At 50.7% G+C, this 21,258-nt stretch overlaps 2 protein-coding genes across 3 annotated transcripts in view; both read right to left on the bottom strand.

Annotated features, from left to right (window-relative positions):
- LOC120391382 (adhesion G protein-coupled receptor E5-like) overlaps positions 1-21,258 on the bottom strand; it is a 1,047,477-nt gene that overhangs the window by 885,406 nt on the left and 140,813 nt on the right. The window lies entirely within an intron of this gene.
- On the bottom strand, positions 3,405-9,797 carry DNAJB1 (DnaJ heat shock protein family (Hsp40) member B1). The gene is made up of 3 exons (XM_039515061.1): positions 9,406-9,797; positions 6,652-7,223; positions 3,405-6,119 (listed from the first exon to the last, which is right to left on the bottom strand). The coding sequence occupies exons 1-3, from the start codon at positions 9,614-9,616 to the stop codon at positions 5,889-5,891; spliced, it is 1,014 nt and encodes a 337-aa protein (XP_039370995.1). The 5' UTR covers positions 9,617-9,797; the 3' UTR covers positions 3,405-5,888.

Raw genomic sequence — 21,258 nt, forward strand, 5'->3', positions numbered from 1 at the left:
CGCTCTGCTGGACAGGGAGGGGAGCTGGGCGGGCAGATTCCGGAACCATAGCGCAATGGAAGCGTCCAATCCAAACAGCAGGGGAGATACCATCCCAGGAGATGGGGGGAGGAAAGCGGAACTTAGGGAGATACCATCCAGAAGCCCTAGGGAGAGTGGGAAATACCATTCAGAGGTGGACTAGCGAGATACCATTGAAGAAGGAGGGGAGCTGGCAGGAAATGGCTATTAACCAATTCTGCCCCAGCTGCTTCCCTTGGCCAATCACAAGCAAGAAGGTTGAAAATAGCCAATCAGAAATGAGCAGGCAAAGGTATCGGTGGGCTAACTGTATCAGGTGCATTGTCCCCTCCTCCCCCCAAAATGATCAGGGTCCAGCCTAGCATGCTGACCAATTCTGTGTCATTGCTTCTTTGTTTGCAGTGTTGTAGCCACGTCGGTCCCAGGATGGGAGCGACAAGGTGGGTGAAGTCATATTTTTACTTGACTAACTTCTGTTGGAAGAAACGAGCTTTCAAGTTTCCACAGCGCTCTTCCTTCAGGTCATTGCTTCCCTGTACTTTTGCTCATCTGTGTCCATCTATCTGATTTTTGGCTCTTTGGGGCAGGGACTGAATGTTCAGTGGCTGTACAGCACATAGCACAATGGGGTCCTAGTCTGTGGGCTAGGCAAAGATCTCCTGTGCCAGTGGCTCGTTCGGCTGACGCAGTTAAGGCATGTAAGTTTCATAGGCAACAGTACACAAGGGAGCGATTTGGCTAGCCCCATGTTCAACTGCCTTTGACTGCCTACCCTGATGGACTAGGTACCCATTTTGTAGCTGGGTGAACTTGAGGCTCCTAGGTACTATTGTAATACAGACGAATAATTGTACTGTTTGTAAGCTAGTAAGGGAGGTGTGCATTTGACATTCCTTCAGTTCGGTAGCTAGTGCCTTTTGTTCCACCAGACATGAGAAACTGGGGGGATGCACTTAATTCAGGGTTGTGACATGTACAGTTTTGCATTTCAAAGCTTACAATGATGAGCACTTTTAATACCTGACACTTTTTAAGGTGAACTTTTAATAATGAAGTTTAGCTTTTAGTGGATTTTCTGTGTTTGAATGCTGAGTGGTTGGTTTTTTTTCACCTTAGCTTTACTCCACACCTGCACCTCTTTTCTCCTGCCCTCACCCCCCCTCCCCATCCAGCTGATCCCCTCCTAGCTAATCCCAACTAAACTAAAAACTACTCATGGAACTGATATGGTTGCTGCTCTCACATAGTTCACACTGCTTGTTATACTGCTTCCTCCATCCACGGTGTGTGGGTTGTCTGTTTACAATGTAAGCGCTACAAGGTAGATACCATCACCTACTGTTTGCACAGTGCCTAGCCCAGTAGGTGATGGTTCTCAATTGGCCCTTAAGCACTATCAGAATAAAATAAACACAAAGCATGGTGTTTCCCTATTTTGTACCATTGACTGGTGGAGCTAGGGGATTGCTGGGAGCCTGAGGACCATATTACAACCACCTTAATTCTTCAAATATAGGTGGAATCTGATACAATAGTCCCCCAGCTGCAATGCTCTTATGATGCATTAGACTAGCATGCATTGCATACTGGTTCAGGTAGTTTCCATGGGCATGCAGGCCTGCTAGCTGCACATGAGCCTTATTAACAGGGGACAATTCTTATGGGTCAGTTATTTATGAAATGCTTGTGGTGTGCTAGGCAGCAGCAAATTATATCTTCTGCTCTCTGACCCTTCACCCAACACCTTATGCCAGGGACCCCCTGGAATATACATCACACAAACATTTACACATATACTAAGAAAGGTGGGGGACCATGGCAGGATTTGGGTTTGTATCATTTCATTGCAGAAAGTTTCCACTCATGAAGGAAGGCTGAGGGGAGAGAAGATTGCAGCCCAGCTTAATATAGGGCCCTTGATTGACAGCCTTAACATATGGAAGCTTGGGATATGGACATCAGATTGCTACATGGAATCCCCCATAAAACCATGGCCGGAGGGGTGGGTGTGAACCAGCTCTGAAAACTTTTAAGAAAATGGATTTGTGCTGCCCCTAACATCCCTGTCTCTCTCTCCCCCATTTGTCACCCTATCAGGGAGTAGGCTTTTGTTTTCCAGCTGTACAGGGTACAAGTGAGGGAATACTGCTGTGCTAGAGCAAGTTCTCAAACTTATTCATGGGAAGAGTAGCAGGTCACACTGCTTCCTTTTAAAGTACAGCCAGTCACTTCTGTACAAGGAACACTCTGACACAAGTGGTCAGTCTAGTTATACCCAGCAGGGGTTGCTGTGCTGTAGGAAGAAACATAAGCAGCTACTAGGGCCTACAGCCAAGGAGGACCAGAACTAGCAGCTATTGTGGAAAAGCACCAGAAGGTTCTAACAGCATCCACTAAAGAGCAGGTGATGACAGAGCAAGGCAGACTATTGAAAGAGAAGCCCACAGGGCCGTTAAAACAAGAAAGCAAAAAATGGCAGATCTTGACAGGAAAAGAAGAGGAGAAACTACCGGCTGAGATACCTAAATACTTCCCTACTCTTACTTTTCCAGTGCTGTAAGGCAGACAGGGATACTGAATATTGCAAACAGGAACAGAAGAGGAAGTTATAGATTACTACTATCATTTTACTAGAGATGGTGTTAAGTACAGCCAATTCCCCTTCGGCACCTGATTCTTTCACATGATGCTCATGTGCTCTTTTGCAACTCCATTATAGAAGGGGTTCTCAACCTTTTTCTGAGCCCCCCCCTTGACATGCTATAAAAACTCCAGGGCCTAGCACAGGTGGGGAGCTTAGCTCAAAAAGTTTGAAGACAGCTTAGGGTGTAGGGAGGGGTAGTTAGGGACTGTATGCAAACAGTGGGTAGCTCAAGATACAGGGAGAGGGTAGCTGGGGCTATGTGCACACATGGGGTGGCTATAGGTGCAAGAAGGGGGGTGGCTAGGGACTGGGTGTAGGCAGAGGGCAGCTCAGGAGGCAGGGAGGGCATAGCCTCAGGGTGTAGGGAGAGGGGTATTAGGGGCTATGTGCTGGGAGGGCCCCCTGTGGTCCCTGTTCCCAGAGGAGTCTCCCAGCCACTGAGCTAGGTCTCCCCACGCAGGGGGCTCTTACCGGCTGCCTCTGTGGGAGCAAAGGGGGTGGGGAGCTGAGAAGCAGCTTCAAACCAGGACACCAGGAAGGGGGGGAGGGGGGGGAAATGCTGCCACTGCCTGCTCCATGGCACCACCTACAGCAGCAGCTGTCCCACATGCCCTGCTCCAGCATCCCACCTGACCAAGGGCTGAGGAGAGGAGATGGGGCAGGGGAGGCATAGAGCTGCCCTTAGAACTGCCATGCTCTTGTGCTGCAGGGTTTTTTTTTGTTTTGTGGTTTTTTTTGGGGGGGGGGGAGGGGAAATGCCCTCCATGGCCCCAGTTCTGCCCATAGTGTCAGGGCTTCTGCCCCCCAGGGGAGTGTTTACACAATATAAGTAAGGCTACAGTTTAGTCACAGAATCTGACTTCCAGCTACCTCTGTGACTTCAGCCTACAGTGGTCAGGAGCTACAGGATACTCCTGTCACCTCTAGTGGTCCCTGGAGCTCCAAACTGCCACAGTACCATCCTGTAACCCCTGCACAGCTGACTGCTTCAGGCAGTATAGGGAACCCCACATCCCCATTTTGTGAGGGATATTTTAAGTAAGAGTCACAGACAGCTCACAACTTCCATGAATTTCTCTTTTTACCAGTGACCTATGACTTACTAAAAATATTCCTGATAAAATCTTAGCCTTAAATATAAGCAAGGATAGTAAAAGGTAGTAGAAACAAGCATGAGGTGAGTAGTTTTAAATAGCAGTATCATTGTTATGAAGTACAGTCTGTAGCCATTTGCTTTTTCAGCTATCACAAGTATTTAAGACATCCATTTTGGAATGGCATCCTTCTTGTGGAGGGGAGAGAATCAAGAGATGAGATGGTGGTAACGTGCCACCACTCAGACAACTGAAGCAGCATAGTTCTAGCCCATGGGAGCTCTCCCCTAGGAAAAAAAAAAAAAAGTATAGCACACCCTCCCAAAGTACATTTGTGACTCAAGCCAGAGGAGGTATAGAATGCACAGACTAGCTTGACAAGAATTCCTAGCTCCTCCCCCCAGCTCTAAGCTTTATTGTGCAAGTTATGTGCGCCACAATTCTAATGAATCCAGGTTTACAAGATTTTGCACCACCCTTGGTTCCGGAGTAGTGCAGCTGTTCCATCGGTGGTAACACTGAAAGTGGCATAAGAAAAGCAGACAACATTAGAGGGTAAAGATTTAGGCCTCAGCCCAATAAGCACAGGCTGGCTGTACTAGTAATTCCACCATAGGGATGATACTAGCTCAGTGAAAAGCGCTAGTGCTACTGCACTCTGCAAGAGATGGGTGTTTAGTGACTAAACCAGTATTCAACAAGAGTTAATCGTAACAGCATTTCCCCAATTCACTGACGTTTAATGACATGTTTTCATAAGTCCTTCATTCCAGATACCCAATCCTGCCCCCAGACATGCCTAGATCTTTTCCTTCAGTTAAGGAGACTTTAATTGTGACACAGGTCTTTGACAGTCTGTCGTCATGGCAGTAACATTACAAGGTAAGCTTCCAGTGCATTCCAGGTTCATGCTCCCCCACTGGATTGAGAGCACATGTTCTCTCACAACCCCCTTATGAATCTTTATCAATGTACTCAATCCTATAAAATATAAGATGCTCTACTGCATTACACACATCAACTTTACACAAATGTATACAAAAAAATATATAATATATACAGGAAGTGCCACAGTGCTCCTGTATCAGGAACAAAAATCCTTTTTATCAAAAAGGATAACTCCGGTGGTGCTACCAATTCAGAGGATCAGAGTCCTTTGAAAAAAGTCCAGAGTCCATTAGTGTACTGAATAAGTCTTTAACGTAAGTTTTGACACTGACCCTGCATGCAGGATGATGAATAAGACTTAGCATCCGGTTTAGGTACAGTGTACCTGGAATGAGAAATGGCTGCCCCCATTTGTTCAGCCCATGACCAGGAACCAGGCTAAGAGACCTTAAAATGTCTATGCGAGTGGGAAGACTTTCATAGAGGGAATGATTCAGAGTATTATACTTAAGATCCATTTTCCTTTGCATATTTTTACTAGACCAGACCTTGTTAACGTTGGTAGTTGAGTTTAAACTCATCACACATTGGCTAAGGGCTTACTCATTCAGGATCACATTCAAGGTCAAACAAAGGGTGCCTTCCTTCTAACATGACTGACAGAAGGAAAAACTTTTAAGAAAACCGTTAGCAAGACACTGACAACTTACAGGAACTAAAAATAGTTAAGAACATTTAGGAGTGTCCCAGTAGGAAAGTCCTTCAGAGTAGGAAGTGACAAGTGACACAACACAGTACAACAGCAAAGGAAAGATGCTGGAGATTGTTTTACTTGCAAGTCCAGTTTTAGACTTTTGTTTCACCCTTTCCAGTGGAGGAACTACAGGTCTGCACGAGATGAAATGAAACAGATGCCCAGTCTGTGGGTAACCAGTTAAGGGAAGGCAGCACATTGAGCACTAGGGTGGAAACTGGTCACCAGAAGAAAGGTTTGACCATGAGATGTTCTGCAGATTCCTCCCACAAGCAGCTGCTCACTGATGTAAATACTTCAAGTGATGATCTGGGACTAGAGTCACTGAAAAGTGAATGCACAATTTTGAAGATGGTACTCTTGGGGGGAAAAACACAGTGTGAAAGTCAACAACTTCCACTAATGAGAAACCCTGAAGTCCTGGTTATGGTCCAAAAACCTTTTGCTTTGGAAGTGTCCTTATTTCAGTTCTCTGTGAGCAGACTTGCTATATTGGTAGGATCTGCTCTAGGACACTTTTGGAAGCCTGTGGAATTCTGTCTGGAAACTTTACTTCAAATTCTATAATAAGGTCCCCTCGCTGGTCTGGATTCTTGGGATATGGGAGGCCCTCTCCAGGGATTCGCCGCTTTATCCCAGGTTTAATGACATCTTTAAATACCATTGGAATGGTTCTGCCATCCAGCGTCGGCACATTCACGGTGCAACCACACAGGGCCTAAGTATAAAAACAGGGCAATTAGAACACTGCATACACAATCTCTAGCAGATTTCCCAAATAACCACAGAGAAAATATTTCATTGTGATGGCCTGTTTATTCTAGTTAGGCTCTTCTGAATCCTGCTGAGTTAATCTGATACAGACACCAGATTAACTGCACTAGAAATTGTACAAATATACCACAACAAACAAATAGCTGTGCAACCCTTCCTGCTGATCCATCAATGTGGGTCAGTTTGGATGTTGAAAGTTCACCTTCTCAAGAAAACAGTTTGCCTGTGATCTGCCATCTCTCATGGTGGCTTATGACCACTGGTTGCTTCACAAGGAAGGATCCTGAGGCTAACAACTTATTTTATACAGACCAGAGAGCAGTTAGACAGGTGACTTATTATGGATTCACCTAGATACTGAACAAAGTGTAGGGGAGAGAAGAGATCTCAGTATTCCCATTTGTTACTCCCACTATCTAAAACCCAAACCAAGCCACCCACTAGAGTCCCATACTGAATCAGACACCTTTGCTTACCTCACGGAGGCTGATCTTAGCTGGGAAAATAATATCAGAGCCATCTCTCTTAAAGACATTGTGTGGCTTGTCTTTTAAAACAAAGACAATGTCAGCTGGAATGTTGTTTGCTGTTTGGTCTCCCTCTTTGGGAAAAGTAATCTTTGTTCCTTCTTTCCACCCTCGTTTGACTTCAATGGTCAGAATCTTGTCCTCATTCCGTGTGGTCTTGCCATCCGTATTGAGTCGTTTGTGAGAGATTTTCATTTTCTTGGTGCAGCCAGTGAATATCTCCTCCAAGGAAACCCTCAGATCATGAATGACAGGAGGGTCTTGTTTTTTGCGTATACTTTCATGGCCCGAGCGGGCGCGAGAGAAGCCCATGTTACTAAAGCCCCCCATCTGAAAAGTGGAGAAAGGGTCATCAACATCCATGTCTTCATCTCCATTCCTTTGTACGAAAAAGGTATCAAATGGGTTCCTCCCACCAAAAAACTCTGCAAACATAGCATGAGGATCTCCATGAAAGCTGTAGCTGAATGAGTTACCACCATTGGCACATCCACCACTGCTGGGACCACCTCCCTTTAGTCCTGAAAAACAGAGTAAATATAATCCAGTAGTTAGTCAAAGCTTGAGTTTACTAGGTTCTTATCAAGAGTCCAATTCCCCATGGCTTTGTTAACTGCAAGACTCTCCCCCCGCCCTCCCAAGATCTCTGAAAAGAGATTTTTATTCATAACTAAGTTTGAGATGCATCACCAAAAAGAGGTTTGCTGTCATCTTAAAATGGTGTCAGGATTCAAGCTTCCCTAGTCAGAAATTAGAGCCATGTTTAAGAGCTCTCATCTCCCTCAATTACTGAGTCTCCTAAAGTAGTAACTTATTCAGAGCAGTTTATTTTTTATAATTGACCCAACTGTACCCCTTAATATGGCAGCAAACCTTGCTGGCCTATCTACAGAGAGTCTGATTTACAATCACTGTAGGCAAAAATAATTTAATCTGAAGTGCTTGGAGACAGCAAGTTAAATTCATCCTACTTCAATGAAACACTGTTACTGAGGCAAGTTTCATAGCCTAACATACACAAGCAAACAAATTTTCTAGAATCTTCTAGTGAAAAGCAAAGCCATTCTCTAGCCATGTCTCCGCCTCTCCTAGAAAAGCAGCCTATCAGCATACTACTACTAAGGCATCAGCTCTTAAGGGGAAATCACTAAGATTTACAGGAAGTGCAAGATATAAAACACAGGAAACTAGCAACTGAAAAGCAGATCAAACTCCACTTTTGGGAAGTAGTTTAAGGACAGTTATTTCCAGCTAAGGGCATTGTAGATATCAACTCAATTAGTTTGAAACAAGTCCTTCTCTTCTTCCAGTTTCAGCTGAATACAAATATTGAGAGTTGAGTTAGCCAAGCTAGGAGTGTTTGAGAAAGTACAGAGCAAGCTCCTTTGCTTGAGTCATCTAAATGGATGAGACTGCACCCTAGAAAAACCAATCTGGACTAATGTTAAATTAGAGATTTGATGCAGAAGTTTAATTCCTTAATCTGGAGGAAGTCAGGCAGGTACAATGCCTCCAGGCTTTGCCCACAGACTTCAGAGCAGGTCTCCCAAAGAGTCTGACACTGGTGTTTTATTAATAGTTTTAACCGGGTATGTTATTAATGCAACAGGACGCTCTCCAAGATAATAAAGAAACTGGCCAATTCCCAAATCCACTTACAGACAATAGGAACGAGTTCTACTTTCTTTCATAACTATCCCTGTACCAGATCTCCCTGTTCCTAGGAGTCTCCTCTTAGATTAGTTTGTTGACAGTCATTTTCACAGCCACTTAACCATCCCATGCCATTGACAGCATCTACAAGCTGAACTGTCAAATTGTGTCCCTTCCTGTACACACACAAGCCCAGGATTCAGTACTGTTCCCTGAAAGCCAACTAAATGCACCCCTCTACAGACTTACAAACCCAAAGAATTTCAGAAGCAGGGGAATAAAATTAAGGGAGTCCAGCTACTAGTGAATACTTTACTTCTCTGTCACTCCCAGGGTTGCCCCAAGAGAACCTCTCTCCATCATCCTGTGTGTACGGGGGATACCAGGTGCAAAGGGATACCCAGCTCCCTCTCCAGAAAGTTCAAGTGTGCCCCATTAGAGCATAATGTCCCCCTTCCCCAATCTCAGTACTACACCTCACTTCAGGGAAAGCACTTACACAGGATACCAATCACCATGGCACCCAAAACCACCTGGTACAAGTGGCCTAGTACAGAGCTGCATCAGAATTTCCTTCTCCCCATGGATATACTGTCTTCCCCAGCCCTCCTCCAAAGAGGTTCTCCTTTCCCCACAACAGAGGCACTGCCCCCCCCAAACCTTGACACCTCAATCCCTCTTCTTACCAACCCACCCCATCCTTAACCAACCTCCACTGTCTTGGGTTAAGTGAGCCACACCCTTTACTTTATCCGAAAAGCAGCACCCTTCTTTCTCCCCCACAGCACACCCCCCCCCACTTGCATCAAGTCAGCGCCCTCCACCACACCGTAACTCTACGGGGGCAGCCCCCCTGATAGTCAGCTGTCCCCCCCTCACCCAACCCTCTTCCCTGCTTCACCCCTCCTGCTCCACACAGCCCCTTACCCAGCCTCCCCTCCAGCTTTGCTGCAATCGCCCTTCAGCGCTTCATCTTTGCACCCCCTCCCCCTCCAGCCCCTTGTCACCCTCCTCAGCGCCCCTCCCCCACACGCTCCAGCCGCCCCTCACCTTCCTCGCCGAACTTGTCGAAGATCTCCCGCTTCTTGGGGTCGCTGAGCACGTCGTAGGCCTCGGCGATCTCCTTGAAGCGCTCCTCCGCGCCGGGGTCCTTGTTCTTGTCGGGGTGGTAGCGCAGCGCCTGCTTGCGGTAGGCCTTCTTGATGTCATCGTCCGAGGCGCCGCGGGCCAGGCCCAGCGTGCGATAATAGTCCTTGCCCATGACAACCAGCCGGGCCACTCAGACCCTGTCAGTGGCGCTCTTCACTCCGCCGCCGCGGCCGCCGCCTCCCCCCATTTATACGGCGGGTGGCGGAACCTTCCAGAGCTCGCCACAGCTCTCCAGAACCTTCCTCCTCCCCGGCCCCCGCCTCCGCCAATCACAGCGCGGGGCCGGCCGCTCTCCGCCAGTAGGGACGGGGTCTGCGTCACGTGACCGCACACAGCCCCTCCCCTCCCATAGAGCTTAACCGTCGCTGAGGCCACGCCCCTCTCCTGCCAGCAACAGTCGGGTGGGAGGGGACAAAGGCGCGCGGTGCCCGACCAACGGTCGCAGCCCGTCAGTGTTCCGCCCCGCGGGGCCGGGCTCGCGCTGACAGGACCAATGATTGCCACCTCTCCGAGCGTTCTCGCCACGCCCCCTTCTCGCGGTGGGGCTGAGCGCGAGCGGAAGTCCTAAACGTCAGTGCCGCTGACTACGTCCACTCGCGAAAGCCACGCCCCTCAAATCACCCTGGTCGGGGGAGGGGTCCCTCTCGTAGGGGCGGAGCCAGGCTCCCGGAAGGAGCAGTCTGGAGCCCCTCCCAAACCAAGAGCATCCGTCAGCCGGGTCCCACATACCCCCCCGGACACCCCGGGTTCCACAGACCCCCCCCAGGGCACCCATCACCCAGGTCCACTCCTACAGCACCCCCCCACCAAGAGCACCCCTTGCCCTAGATCTCACAGCCCCCCCCTGGGCACCCCGGGTCCCACAGCCCCCCCCCCACCAAGAACACCCCTTGCCCTAGGTCTCACAGCCCCCCCCGGGCACCCTGGGTCCCACAGCCCCCCCCACCAAGAGCACCCCTTGCCCTAGATCTCACAGCCCCCCCCGGGCACCCCGGGTCCCACAGCCCCCCACCACCAAGAACACCCCTTGCCCTAGATCTCACAGCCCCCCCCCGGGCACCCCGGGTCCCACAGCCCCCCCCACCAAGAACACCCCTTGACCTAGGTCTCACAGTCGCTCCCCCCAGGCACCCCGGGACCCACAGTCCCCCTTCCCCACCAAGAGCACCCATCACCCAAGTCCCATAGCACCCGCCCTCCAAGGGCATCCATTGCCCTAGGCCACACAGCCCCCCAAGGGCACCCATCACCCTGGTTCCAAAGACTCCAACCACCCCCCACCAAGGGCATCCGTGGCTGGATCCTGTGTGTTTTAACGTTATAAAAGGACTCACGGAGGGGAGAGACAGGCACAGGATGTTTAGGAAGGGGAAGGTCAAGGTCAGAGTAACTGAGCTTGGCAGAATGCTCCATGTTACATCACGCAAGCCAGAAGGGCCCCAGAGGGGCACACAGGACTCTGACCCCAGACCAAAGGGTGCTGCAGAGCAGTGAGGAAACTGAGGCAGGGAAATGCATGCAGGGCTTATTTTGATATGGATCTGTGTATTTCTCATGTGATTAAGTGAAGACAATGCTGCGTATGACTCCTGTGCAAAGTCTGGATGTGCGTTTCATGCTTTATGCCTGAGAGAATTACACGGTGAGCCGGTAGGCTCACGCCTTCAGCTGGACTTCTGCAAGATGGTGTGTTCAAGCCCCAGGAGGGGAGTTGGAGGGGTATGGTCTAAGCTCTCAGGACAGGGTATAGATAAAGGGTCTGTGCATCAAGAGCACGCCTAGGGACCTCAAGCCAGGGTCACTGCCTGGACTCTGCTCAGACCCCAGAGACATAAAACACTTAGATTCCAGCAGCTGGTTCCTCCCTCCCCAGCAGTCCAGTGAGTAGCCAAAAGGGGACCTCTGACAATTCCCTTGAGGGGTTAGAAGATAGATCAGCTACTGTGGCCCAAACAGACATTGGCCTCTCTGCAGAGATTGCCAACAAAGGGCCAGTTAATACCAGCTGTGATGGGAGGGGACCTCTACCCTCTCAGAAATGGAAGGAGATCTCCAAACAAGGGCCACTGAAGGGCCATCGGAAGGAAACAATTTATCGCCCCTGCATGGGGCTGCCATGGCACCTTCATCCCCCACATTTCCACAGATCCATTTGTCTCCAGTTTTCTAGACGTATGTCCTGATAATTTTAACACACTTTTTGTTTCATGATCCCCTCACCCACATCTTGACTGTTGGCTGATATCAAATAAGCAACAGGAGAGCTGGCAAAGACTAAACCAAGTGTGGGAGGCAGCGTGGCCTGTCAAGTGGAGCAGGGGATCGGGAGCCAGAACTCCTGGGTTCTGCTGCTGGTTGGGAGGGATCATGGTGGTCTAGTGGTTAGAAAAGCAGATTGGGAACCAGGATTTTGGGATTATGCTTCATGGTTAGAGCAGGGGACTGGGAAGGGGCTGCTGGCTCACTGTGTGACCTGGGGCAATTCGCATTACCTCTGCCTCAGTTTACTTGTCTGTAAAATGGGTGTAATTGTGGCAAGAGAGGTGGTGAGGTTTGTGTAACATGTGTCAAGCACTCTGTGATCCTCTGATGAAAGGCCATGTGTCATGGCCTAGTTGTGTGCTGGCTAACCTGCCGGACATGTGGCGTAAAACAGGTGTTAGCCCACTTCACTAGTGGTAGCACTGGTAATTCCTGGCCGCTATCAAGCTTCTCATCAGCAGAGCTCAATGCATTTGACAAAGGGATTCAGCATTATGAAGAGGCATTGCAAAGTGCTGCAGTCCCTCTGGCTCGGGCAGATTTGGACAGGCTTTTCAGACTGCAATGATCTCTTTGGGACAGAAAGCATGGCCCAGCATCTGAGCTCAGTTACACCAAGGCAGACCCATTCATTTGCACCAGAGTAACAGCTCCGAATCTGGCCCCGTGTTTTCATACTTAAGTGGCTACCACATCCTCTGTCCTGCAATGCAGGAGCTGACGTGCCTCAGAGTGAGGAAGGAGGAGCTGGTTGGCAGAAAACATTTAGAAATACAGGTTCTGCTGCTGGAAGATGACACACAGTGATTTCATCTCCAGCTTTCCAGGATGGAGAAAGCCTGCCAGGAAAGAGATGGGCTGGTCTCAGAAGTTACTGCAGGAAGAGCTGGAGGAGTGGCAGGCCGGGAAACAGACCATTTGGGCCCAAAGGGGGTAACTCATGCAAGAGCAGTCTGGTTATTGTCGGGAGTGAATTGCTTGCATGTGCCCTGGCCTCGGGAAGCACTGGTTGATCAGCAGGTGAGGAGAAGGGGCCATGCTTGCTCTGGGAATGGCATGTTCAGTGCAAGGTGAGAGATTCATACATTCCAAGCCCAGAAAGGACCATTATGGTCATTTAGTCTGACCTCCTGTATGGTACAGGCCAGAGAACTTCCCTGGGTTGATTTCTCTTTGAACTAGAGCAAATCTTTGAGAAAAACATCCCAAGCTGGAGGCCTGTAGGTAAGTATAGCAGTCAGTAGGTTTCCAGTATAGGGTGATGTTTATGTGACCATCACTTATTAGCTCTGTAGTGTCCAGGAAGTGGATCTCTTGTGTGGACTGGTCCAGGCTGAGGTTGATGGTGGGGTAGAAATTGTTGAAATCCTGGTGGAATTCTTCAAGGGCCTCCTTCCCATGGGCCCAAATGATGAAGATGTCATCAATGTAGCGCAAGCAGAGTAGGGGCGTTGAGGGATCGTCCTTGAGGCTTCCCCTACTCTCACAGCTATACTTACCTACATGCCTCCAGCTTTCATCCAGACCACACCACAAGATTCATTGTCTACAGCCAAGCTCTAAGATACAACCGCATTTGCTCCAACCCCTCAGACAGAGACAAACACCTACAGGATCTCTATCAAGCGTTCTTAAAACTACAGTACCCACCTAAGGAAGTGAAGAAACAGATTGACAGAGCCAGAAGGGTACCCAGAAGTCACCTACTAGAGGACAGGCCCAACAAAGAAAGTGACAGAACGCCACTAGCCGTCACCTACAGCCCCAACTAAAACCTCTCCAGCACATCATCAAGGATCTACAACCTATGCTGAAGGACAATCCTTCACTCTCACAGACCTTGGGAGTCAGGCCAGTCCTTGCTTACAGACAGCCCCCCAACCTGAAACAAATACTCACCAGCAACTACATACCACACAACAGAAACACTAACCCAGGAACCAAACCCTGGTGCCAACTAGTACTGGATTTACCATGGTGCTACTGGCGCCGGGCCCACGGTCCAAAGGGGCCGTGGCCCGACCGCTCTTCTCTGCCTCCCTCCCCCACTCCTTTGGGGGCAGAAGCTTGATGCTGTCGGCTCCTGCTGCAGCAGGGCAGGTTCTGCGGGCAGCCAGGCTCCTCTGCCGCCTCTTCCCACAGTGTGCTACCCTCCCTCCCCTCCCCCTCTCCCTTCCGCCGATCAGCTCTTTGCTGCAGGAGGGAGGGGGAAGAGCGGAGTCTCAGCACTCTCGCTGCCACCTCCAGCCCCCTGCCGAGAGCACCACCATGACCCCAGCCCACACCTCCAGCCCTCTGCCCACCCTGACCCCTGCACCCCTTCACACCCTTCTGCACCTCCTCACTCCCCCCAGCCCCCTGCCCTGACTTCTGCACCCCCTTGTGCTCCCAGCCCCCTGCCCTGATTCCAGCAACCCCCCCACAGCTAGGCCCCTGCCCTCTGCACCACCCTCACACCTCCCTAGCCCTGACTCCTGCACCCCACCACATACCCTGCCCCTCCACACCCCATGCCCTGACTCCTGCACACCCCCACATCCTCACCCCCATCCTGAGCACCAAACGGAAGCTCCTGCACACCCCCCATTCCCACCTGCACCTGCCCCAGGTAAGTGCTCCACACCCCAACCTCCTGCCCCAACCCTGAGCCCCCTCCCTCACCCTAGCTCCTGGCCAGACCCCACTCCCCAACATTTTTTACAATATTTGGAAAGATCATTAAGTGGTCCATCGAGACCCCCTGTGATTTTCAAGTGGTCTGTGGAAAAAGAAGTTAGACTACAAGAACAATCAAGGTACCTCACTTTATTTTCATTTACTTGCTGTTACTTATAGGAGGAGGATGAAGAAAAAAAGAATGAAAAATGGGGGTGGAGGGGAGATAAGAGAGAATGTTCTTTTTCTTGGCTGGGTCCCAAGGAGGGGCCCCAGAAATGAAGCTGAGCACAGGGCTGGGGGGCCCTACTAACCACCACTAAATCCACCACTGGCTGTCACGTCACCTGGGCTGGGTATACTGTGTCAGCTGATCCCCACAGTCTCCAGCCTACCTGGGCAGTACAGCAGACATGGCCCTGCTTATTAGCTCCTCTCCACTCCCTAGCCCCCCCCCCCGCTTAAGGCTTAGCCCTCTCACTTTTAAAAACGAGTGCTTGCCCCTTCCCCTCCCCAGGCTTTTCTGGCAGCCCTGTTGCCAGGTATCCAGTTTTAGATTGGAAACTCCAGTAGAAAACGGGACCTGAGTGTCCGGTTAGCAGTGCTGACTGGAAACTGAAAGTCTGGTTATAGGAGTAACCACATTAGCCTCTGCTCCTCCCACTCCAACGCCCACCCCAGAGGGCTGGAAGAGAACCTGTCCTGCTGCTGCAGGAGGAGCAGCTCAGTGCAGAGAGAGGCTAAGAGAATGGGACCAACTCTATCTCCCGCCCCGCTGTGCTTTTGCCCCCAGCCCCTTTTACAATCATTCCCCGGGGGGGCCACAAATATGTTTGGCACCGGGCCCACAAAAAGTTAATCCGGCCCTGGTGCCAGCTCTGTCTGCATATCTATTCAAGGGATACCATCACAGGACCTAACCACATCAGCCACACCATCAGGGGCTCGTTCACCTGCACATCTACCAATGTGATATATGCCATCATGTGCCAGCAATGCCCCGCTGCCATGTACATTGGCCAAACTGGACAGTCTCTACGTAAAAGAATAAATGGACACAAATCTGACATCAGGAATTATAACATTCAAAAACCAGTTGGAGAACACTTCCATCTCCCTGTTCACTCAATTACAGACCTAAAAGTGGCATTTCTTCAACCAAAAAAACTTCAAAACAGACTCCAACGAGAAACTACAGAACTGGAATTAATTTGCAAACTGGACACCATCAAATTAGGCCTGAATAAAGACTGGGAGTGGATAGGTCACTACAAAAACTAATTTCCCCCTGCTGATACTCACACCTTCTTGTCAACTGTTTGAAATGGGCCACCTTGTTTACATTGCCTTATTAGCACTAGGAAAGTGATTTCCACCCCTTTTTGTCAACTGTTGAGAATAGCCCACTTCCACCTTAATTGAATTGGCTTGTTAGCACTGACCCTCCCCCTTGGTAAGGCAACTCCCATCTTTTCATATGCTGTGCATTTATACCTCCCTGCTATATGTTGCACTCCATGCATCTGATGAAGTGGGTTTTAGCTCACGAAAGCTTATGCCCAAATAAATGTGTTAGTCTCTACAGTGCCACAAGGACTCCTCGTTGTTTTTTCTGAGATTTAGGGACACCTGAAGCATGGGGTTGCATACCTGACCATCTTGGTCATTGATGAACCTACCCTCCAGGAACTTATTTCATTCTTTTTTGAACCCAGTTATACTCATGGCCTTCATGATATCCCCTGATAGCATGTTTCACATGCTAACTGTGCCTTGTGTGAAGAATGTTTGTTTCAATCTGCTGCCTATTAAGGTTGTTCTAGATTCTATACCTGGCTCTAGGTGAGGGGTGGGTCTAGTGAATAGAACATGGGTGGGCCAGGAGTCAGGACTCATGTTGGGTTTGGTCCTGCTTTGAGCAGGGGGTTGGACTAGATGACCTCCTGAGGTCCCTTCCAACCCTGAGATTCTATGATTCTATGTGTTCTATCCTTGGCTGTAGAAGGGGGTATATCCATGGGCGGCAAGTTATATACCCAAGTGGTGCCCAGGGGCCCAGCTCCACCAAGGTTTGGGGCCGGGTCTCCCCCGCGGCCCTACCTGCTGCCCCCTGCGCCTCCCTCGAGTGTCCCCCGGCCCTCCCTTGCTGGCCCCGTGCATGTCCCCGAAGGGAGCAGAGCGTCCCTGCCTCTACACAAACATCCCACACACTGATGGAATACAAGCTGTCAGGAACAGTATCCCTGATGATGCCACAGCACAACTGGTTGCTGAGCTCTGTGCCTTTATCCTCACACACAACTATTTCAAATTTAATGACAATATATATCTCCAGATCAGTGGCACCGCTATGGGCACCCGCATGGCCCCACAATATGCCAATATTTTTATGGCCGACCTGGAACAACGCTTCCTCAGCTCCCGTCCACTCACACCCCTTCTCTACCTACACTACATTGATGACATCTTCATCATCTGGACCCATGGGAAGGAGACTCTGGAAAAATTCCACCATGATTTCAACAGCTTCCACCCCTCCATCAACCTCAGCCTGGACCTATCTACACGGGAGGTCCACTTCCTAGACACCACGGTGCAAATAAGTGGTGGTCACATTAACACCACCCTATACCGAAAACCTACCGACTGCTATGCCTACCTTCATGCCTCCAGCTTCCATCCCGGGCACACCACAAGATCCATTGTCTACAGCCAAGCACTGAGGTACAACCGTATCTGCTCTAACCCCGCAGACAGAGACCAACACCTAGAAAATCTCCACCAAGCATTCTCAAGACTACAGTACCCACACGAGGAAATAAGGAAACAGATCAACAGAGCCAGATGTGTACCCAGAAGCCTCCTACTGCAAGACAAACCCAAGAAAGAAACCAACAGGACTCCACTTGCCATCACATACAGTCCCCAGCTCAAACCCCTCCAACGCATCATCAGGGATCTACAACCCTTCCTGGACAATGATCCCACACTTTCACAGGCCTTGGGTGGCAGGCCAGTCCTCGCCCAGACAGCCTGCTAACCTGAAGCATATTCTCACCAGCAACTGCACACCGCACCATAGTAACTCTAGCTCAGGAACCAACCCATGCAACAAACCTCGATGCCAACTCTGCCCACATATCTACACCATCAACACCATCACAGGACCTAACCAGATCAGCCACACCATCACCGGTTCATTCACCTGCACGTCCACCAATGTAATATATGCCAGCAATGCCCCTCTGCTATGTACATCAGCCAAACTGGACAGTCTCTAAGGAAAAGGATAAATGGACACAAATCAGACATTAGGAATGGCAATATACAAAAACCTGTAGGAGAACACTTCAACCTCCCTGGCCACACAATAGCAGATTTTAAGGTGGCCATCCTACAGCAAAAAAACTTTAGGACCAGACTTCAAAGAGAAACTGCTGAGCTCCAGTTCATCTGCAAATTTAACACCATCAGCTCAGGACTAAACAAAGACTGTGAATGGCTTGCCAATTACAGAACCAGTTTCTCCTCCCTTGGTTTTCACACCTCAGCTGCTGGAACAGGGCCTCATCCTCCCTGATTGATCTAACCTCGTTATCTCTAGCTTGCTTCTTGCTTGCCCCTGGAAATTTCCACTGCTTGCATCCGACGAAGTGGGTATTCACCCACGAAAGCTCATGCTGCAAAACGTCTGTTAGTCTATAAGGTGCCATAGGATTCTTTGCTGCTCCTGCCTCTTCCATGCAGCTCCATGCTGCCTCCCTGCAGCAATTGCTGCCGCAGGGTCCTAGTGCCCCCCTTCTCCACTGCCAGGGCAGACTGACTCTGAGCCTGCCCTTTCTCCTCAGGCCCTTCCCTTTTCCAGCGGGACCCTCCACCAGCACAGCCCCGCCCCCCCCTCCAGTCACCGCTCCTGCCCCATGCGGGGCAAGGAGGCAGCCCCATCCCCCACCCCCAGTGAGGCTACAGTCAGGGGCAACAGCAGTGGAGGAGGCGCATGCAGCCCCCCCCCCCGGCACCCATGGGGGAGGCGAGGGAGATTCCTGGATCTGAGAGGGGCCCTACAAGCACATGCAGTGACAGTGGTGGGGGTGAGAGTGCTGCTGGGGGGGGGGGGGGCGGGAAAGGGGGAGCTCTTCCCCCAGAGCTTGCTGCTGCTGGCAGGGAAAGGGCTGGGGGGAGTCCTCCTCTCTGGCCCCTGTCCTGGAGCAGCCTGCCTGCACCCCAAACTCATCCCCAGGCCTGCCCTGCCCCAGAGCCCCCAGCCAGAGCGTTCACACACACCCCTGCACCCTAACCCTCTGCCCTAGCCCTGAGCCCCTCCAACTCCCCAAACCCCTCATCTCCAGCCCCAGACAGAGCCCTCACACACCCCTGCACCCCAACCCTCTGCCCTAGCCCTGAGCCTCTCCAACACCGCAAACCCCTCATCCCTGTCCCAGACAGAGCCCTCACACACCCCTGCACCCCAACCCTCTGCCCTAGCCCTGAGCCTCTCCAACACCGCAAACCCCTCATCCCTGTCCCAGACAGAGCCCTTACACCCCCCTGCACCCCAACTCTCTGCCCTAGCCCTGAGCCTCTCCAACACCGCAAACCCCTCATCCCCGTCCCAGACAGAGCCCTCACCCCCCACTCCTACTCTCGCCCTGAGCCCCTCCTACACCCCAAACGTCTCATCCCCAGCCCCAGCCAGAGCCCTCATCCCCCTGCACCCTGTCTGTCCCAACCCTGAGCCCCCTCCTGCATCATGAACCCCTCATCCTGAGCCCCACCCACATCCCTCACCCCACATCCCAACCCTCTGCCATAGCCCTGAGCCTCCTCCCACAGCCCAAACCTCTCATCCTCCTGCACCCTGTCTGCTCCAACCCTGAGCCCCCTCCTGCATCATGAACCCCTCAGCCCCAGCCCCACCCCACAGCCCTCACTCCACCCCTCTGCCATAGCCCTGAGCCCCCTCCCACACCCCAAACCTCTCATCCTCAGCCCCACCCCAAACCCAGCCCCACCCCTGCACCCTCTCACTCCCCCAAACTCCCTCCCAGGGCCTGCACCCCAGACCTTCTCCCAGAGCCTTGGGCAGGTGGGGGCGGAGTTTTGGGGGGGCGGAGTTTGGGCAGGGGTGGGTTCTGGGCACCACCAAAATTTCTACAAACCTGCCGCCCATGGGTATATCTGATGGTTAGAGCAAGAAACTGGTCATCTCTACAGCTCGAGTTAAAGAGATCCGATACCATAGTGATGGGCCTGGTATAAGAACTGAGGAGAGGATACTGAAAAGGGCTCAGGGAGGGAAGAATTGGGGAGTGACGCGTTGAGGTGGGTAATTTTGACCTCATTGCTCTGGTAGCTGGAAGGCGCAGAGAGGATCTTTGGGTTGCAGGCACCTGGCCTGCAGACCCAGCCATCTCTGCCTTCCCAGAGTGATCCCTGCAGCAGGTTGTAGGTTTTTTTCCTTGTCTCTTTGCAATGCACAAGCTTGGCTGTCACGCACCCAAAAGGTTTTCACCATCTCGCATGTGGGTGCAGAACTGCCTGCTGCATCTCCAGAGGGTGTGGGCTCTGAGCGCCAGGGCTTGCAATCTTTTACCAGCATGAAAGTCGCTTTGAACAGAATGTGACTGGGGAGCAAAATGCAGAAATGTGGTTGGGGGGGAGGGGAAGGGAGGGAAGGTGAAGCCGCAGCAGCTTGTTTAAACAAAACACATTTTTAAAAGTGAGACTGAAACAGAGACTAGAACTCATGGGGTGGGAAAGTGATCCTTGGCAAACTATAATATTGTCAGCATATAGTTCCGGGCAGTCTCTCTCTTCTTGGTCACTTTATCTGACTGACTCCCACCTCTGCTGCAGTGCTCTAACCCCTAGATACCACTCTCCTCCCAAAGCTGGAAATGGAACCCAGGAGTCCGAACTTCCAGCCCCCTCTTCTAATTAGACACCCTGCCGTACTATTAGGCTGTAAATCCCAGCCTCACCATCTCTGTTTGTTTGGTACAACTGTTACAGTGAAACAAACAGATATGTGGCTGGGCACATGTCTGAAAACGGTTCTCTGGTGCCTTGGGCGGTTGCCTCCATTGTCTGCAGCAGTTTCATATATAAAGGGATTTGATCACTCCTTCTGTTGAGCCTTACCAAGCTTGGCCACCCATTGGCTTCAAGGAGATCTGTGACTGTCTTTGTATCCCATTAGCACTGTCCAGTGTAACGGTGTCAATCAGTTCTTGCTCCTGTTAGCCTTGTGGAGCCAGCCCAGCTAGGGAGAGTGACAGATTCTACTCCAAAGCAACAGATTTGTTTATCAAGGCCTAGACCCTCAATGGGAGTTGGGCCCCTAAATCCCTTTGAGAATCTGGGCCTCAGGACTTGCCTACATGGAGGATTTATTTCGGAATAAGGCAGTGTGTCTATAGCAATAGCTATTCAGCAACAGCTGGCCAGGTGGACACTCTTATTCTAGGGTGATTTAGCCTGCAGAAGAGAAGAGTGAGGGGGGATTTGATAGCAGCCTTCAACTACCTGAAGAGGGGTTCCAAAGAGGATGGAGCTCAGCTGTTCTCAGTGGTGGCAGATGACAGAACAAGGAGCAATGGTCTCAAGTTGCAGTGGGGGAGGTCTAGGTTAGATATTAGGAAACATCATTTCACTAGGAGGGTGGTGAAGCACTGGAATAGGTTCCTTCCGGAACGCCTTGCGTAACTCAAATTTTGCGTAAGTCGGAAACGTATCTCCAACCATTACGCAAAACAAAGAAACAACCCCCCCCCCCTCCTATATCTAGCTTACGGAACTTTTTCTGTAAGCTTGGATTTGCGTACGTCGGGTTTACGT

This window comes from Mauremys reevesii, linkage group 25, assembly GCF_016161935.1.
Source record: "Mauremys reevesii isolate NIE-2019 linkage group 25, ASM1616193v1, whole genome shotgun sequence".
Classification (NCBI taxonomy): Eukaryota; Metazoa; Chordata; order Testudines; family Geoemydidae; genus Mauremys; species Mauremys reevesii.

What these genes read in the sequence shown, in the direction of transcription:
- DNAJB1 (XM_039515061.1), bottom strand. Translation starts at nt 9,616, where the DNA reads ATGGGCAAGGACTATTATCGCACGCTGGGCCTGGCCCGCGGCGCCTCG. An exon ending in CGACAAGTTCGGCGAGGAAG is followed by an intron (nt 7,224 to 9,405) that starts GTGAGGGGCGGC and finishes TCTGTTTTTCAG; the next exon opens with GACTAAAGGGAGGTGGTCCC. An exon ending in CTAAGATCAGCCTCCGTGAG is followed by an intron (nt 6,120 to 6,651) that starts GTAAGCAAAGGT and finishes TTTTATACTTAG; the next exon opens with GCCCTGTGTGGTTGCACCGT.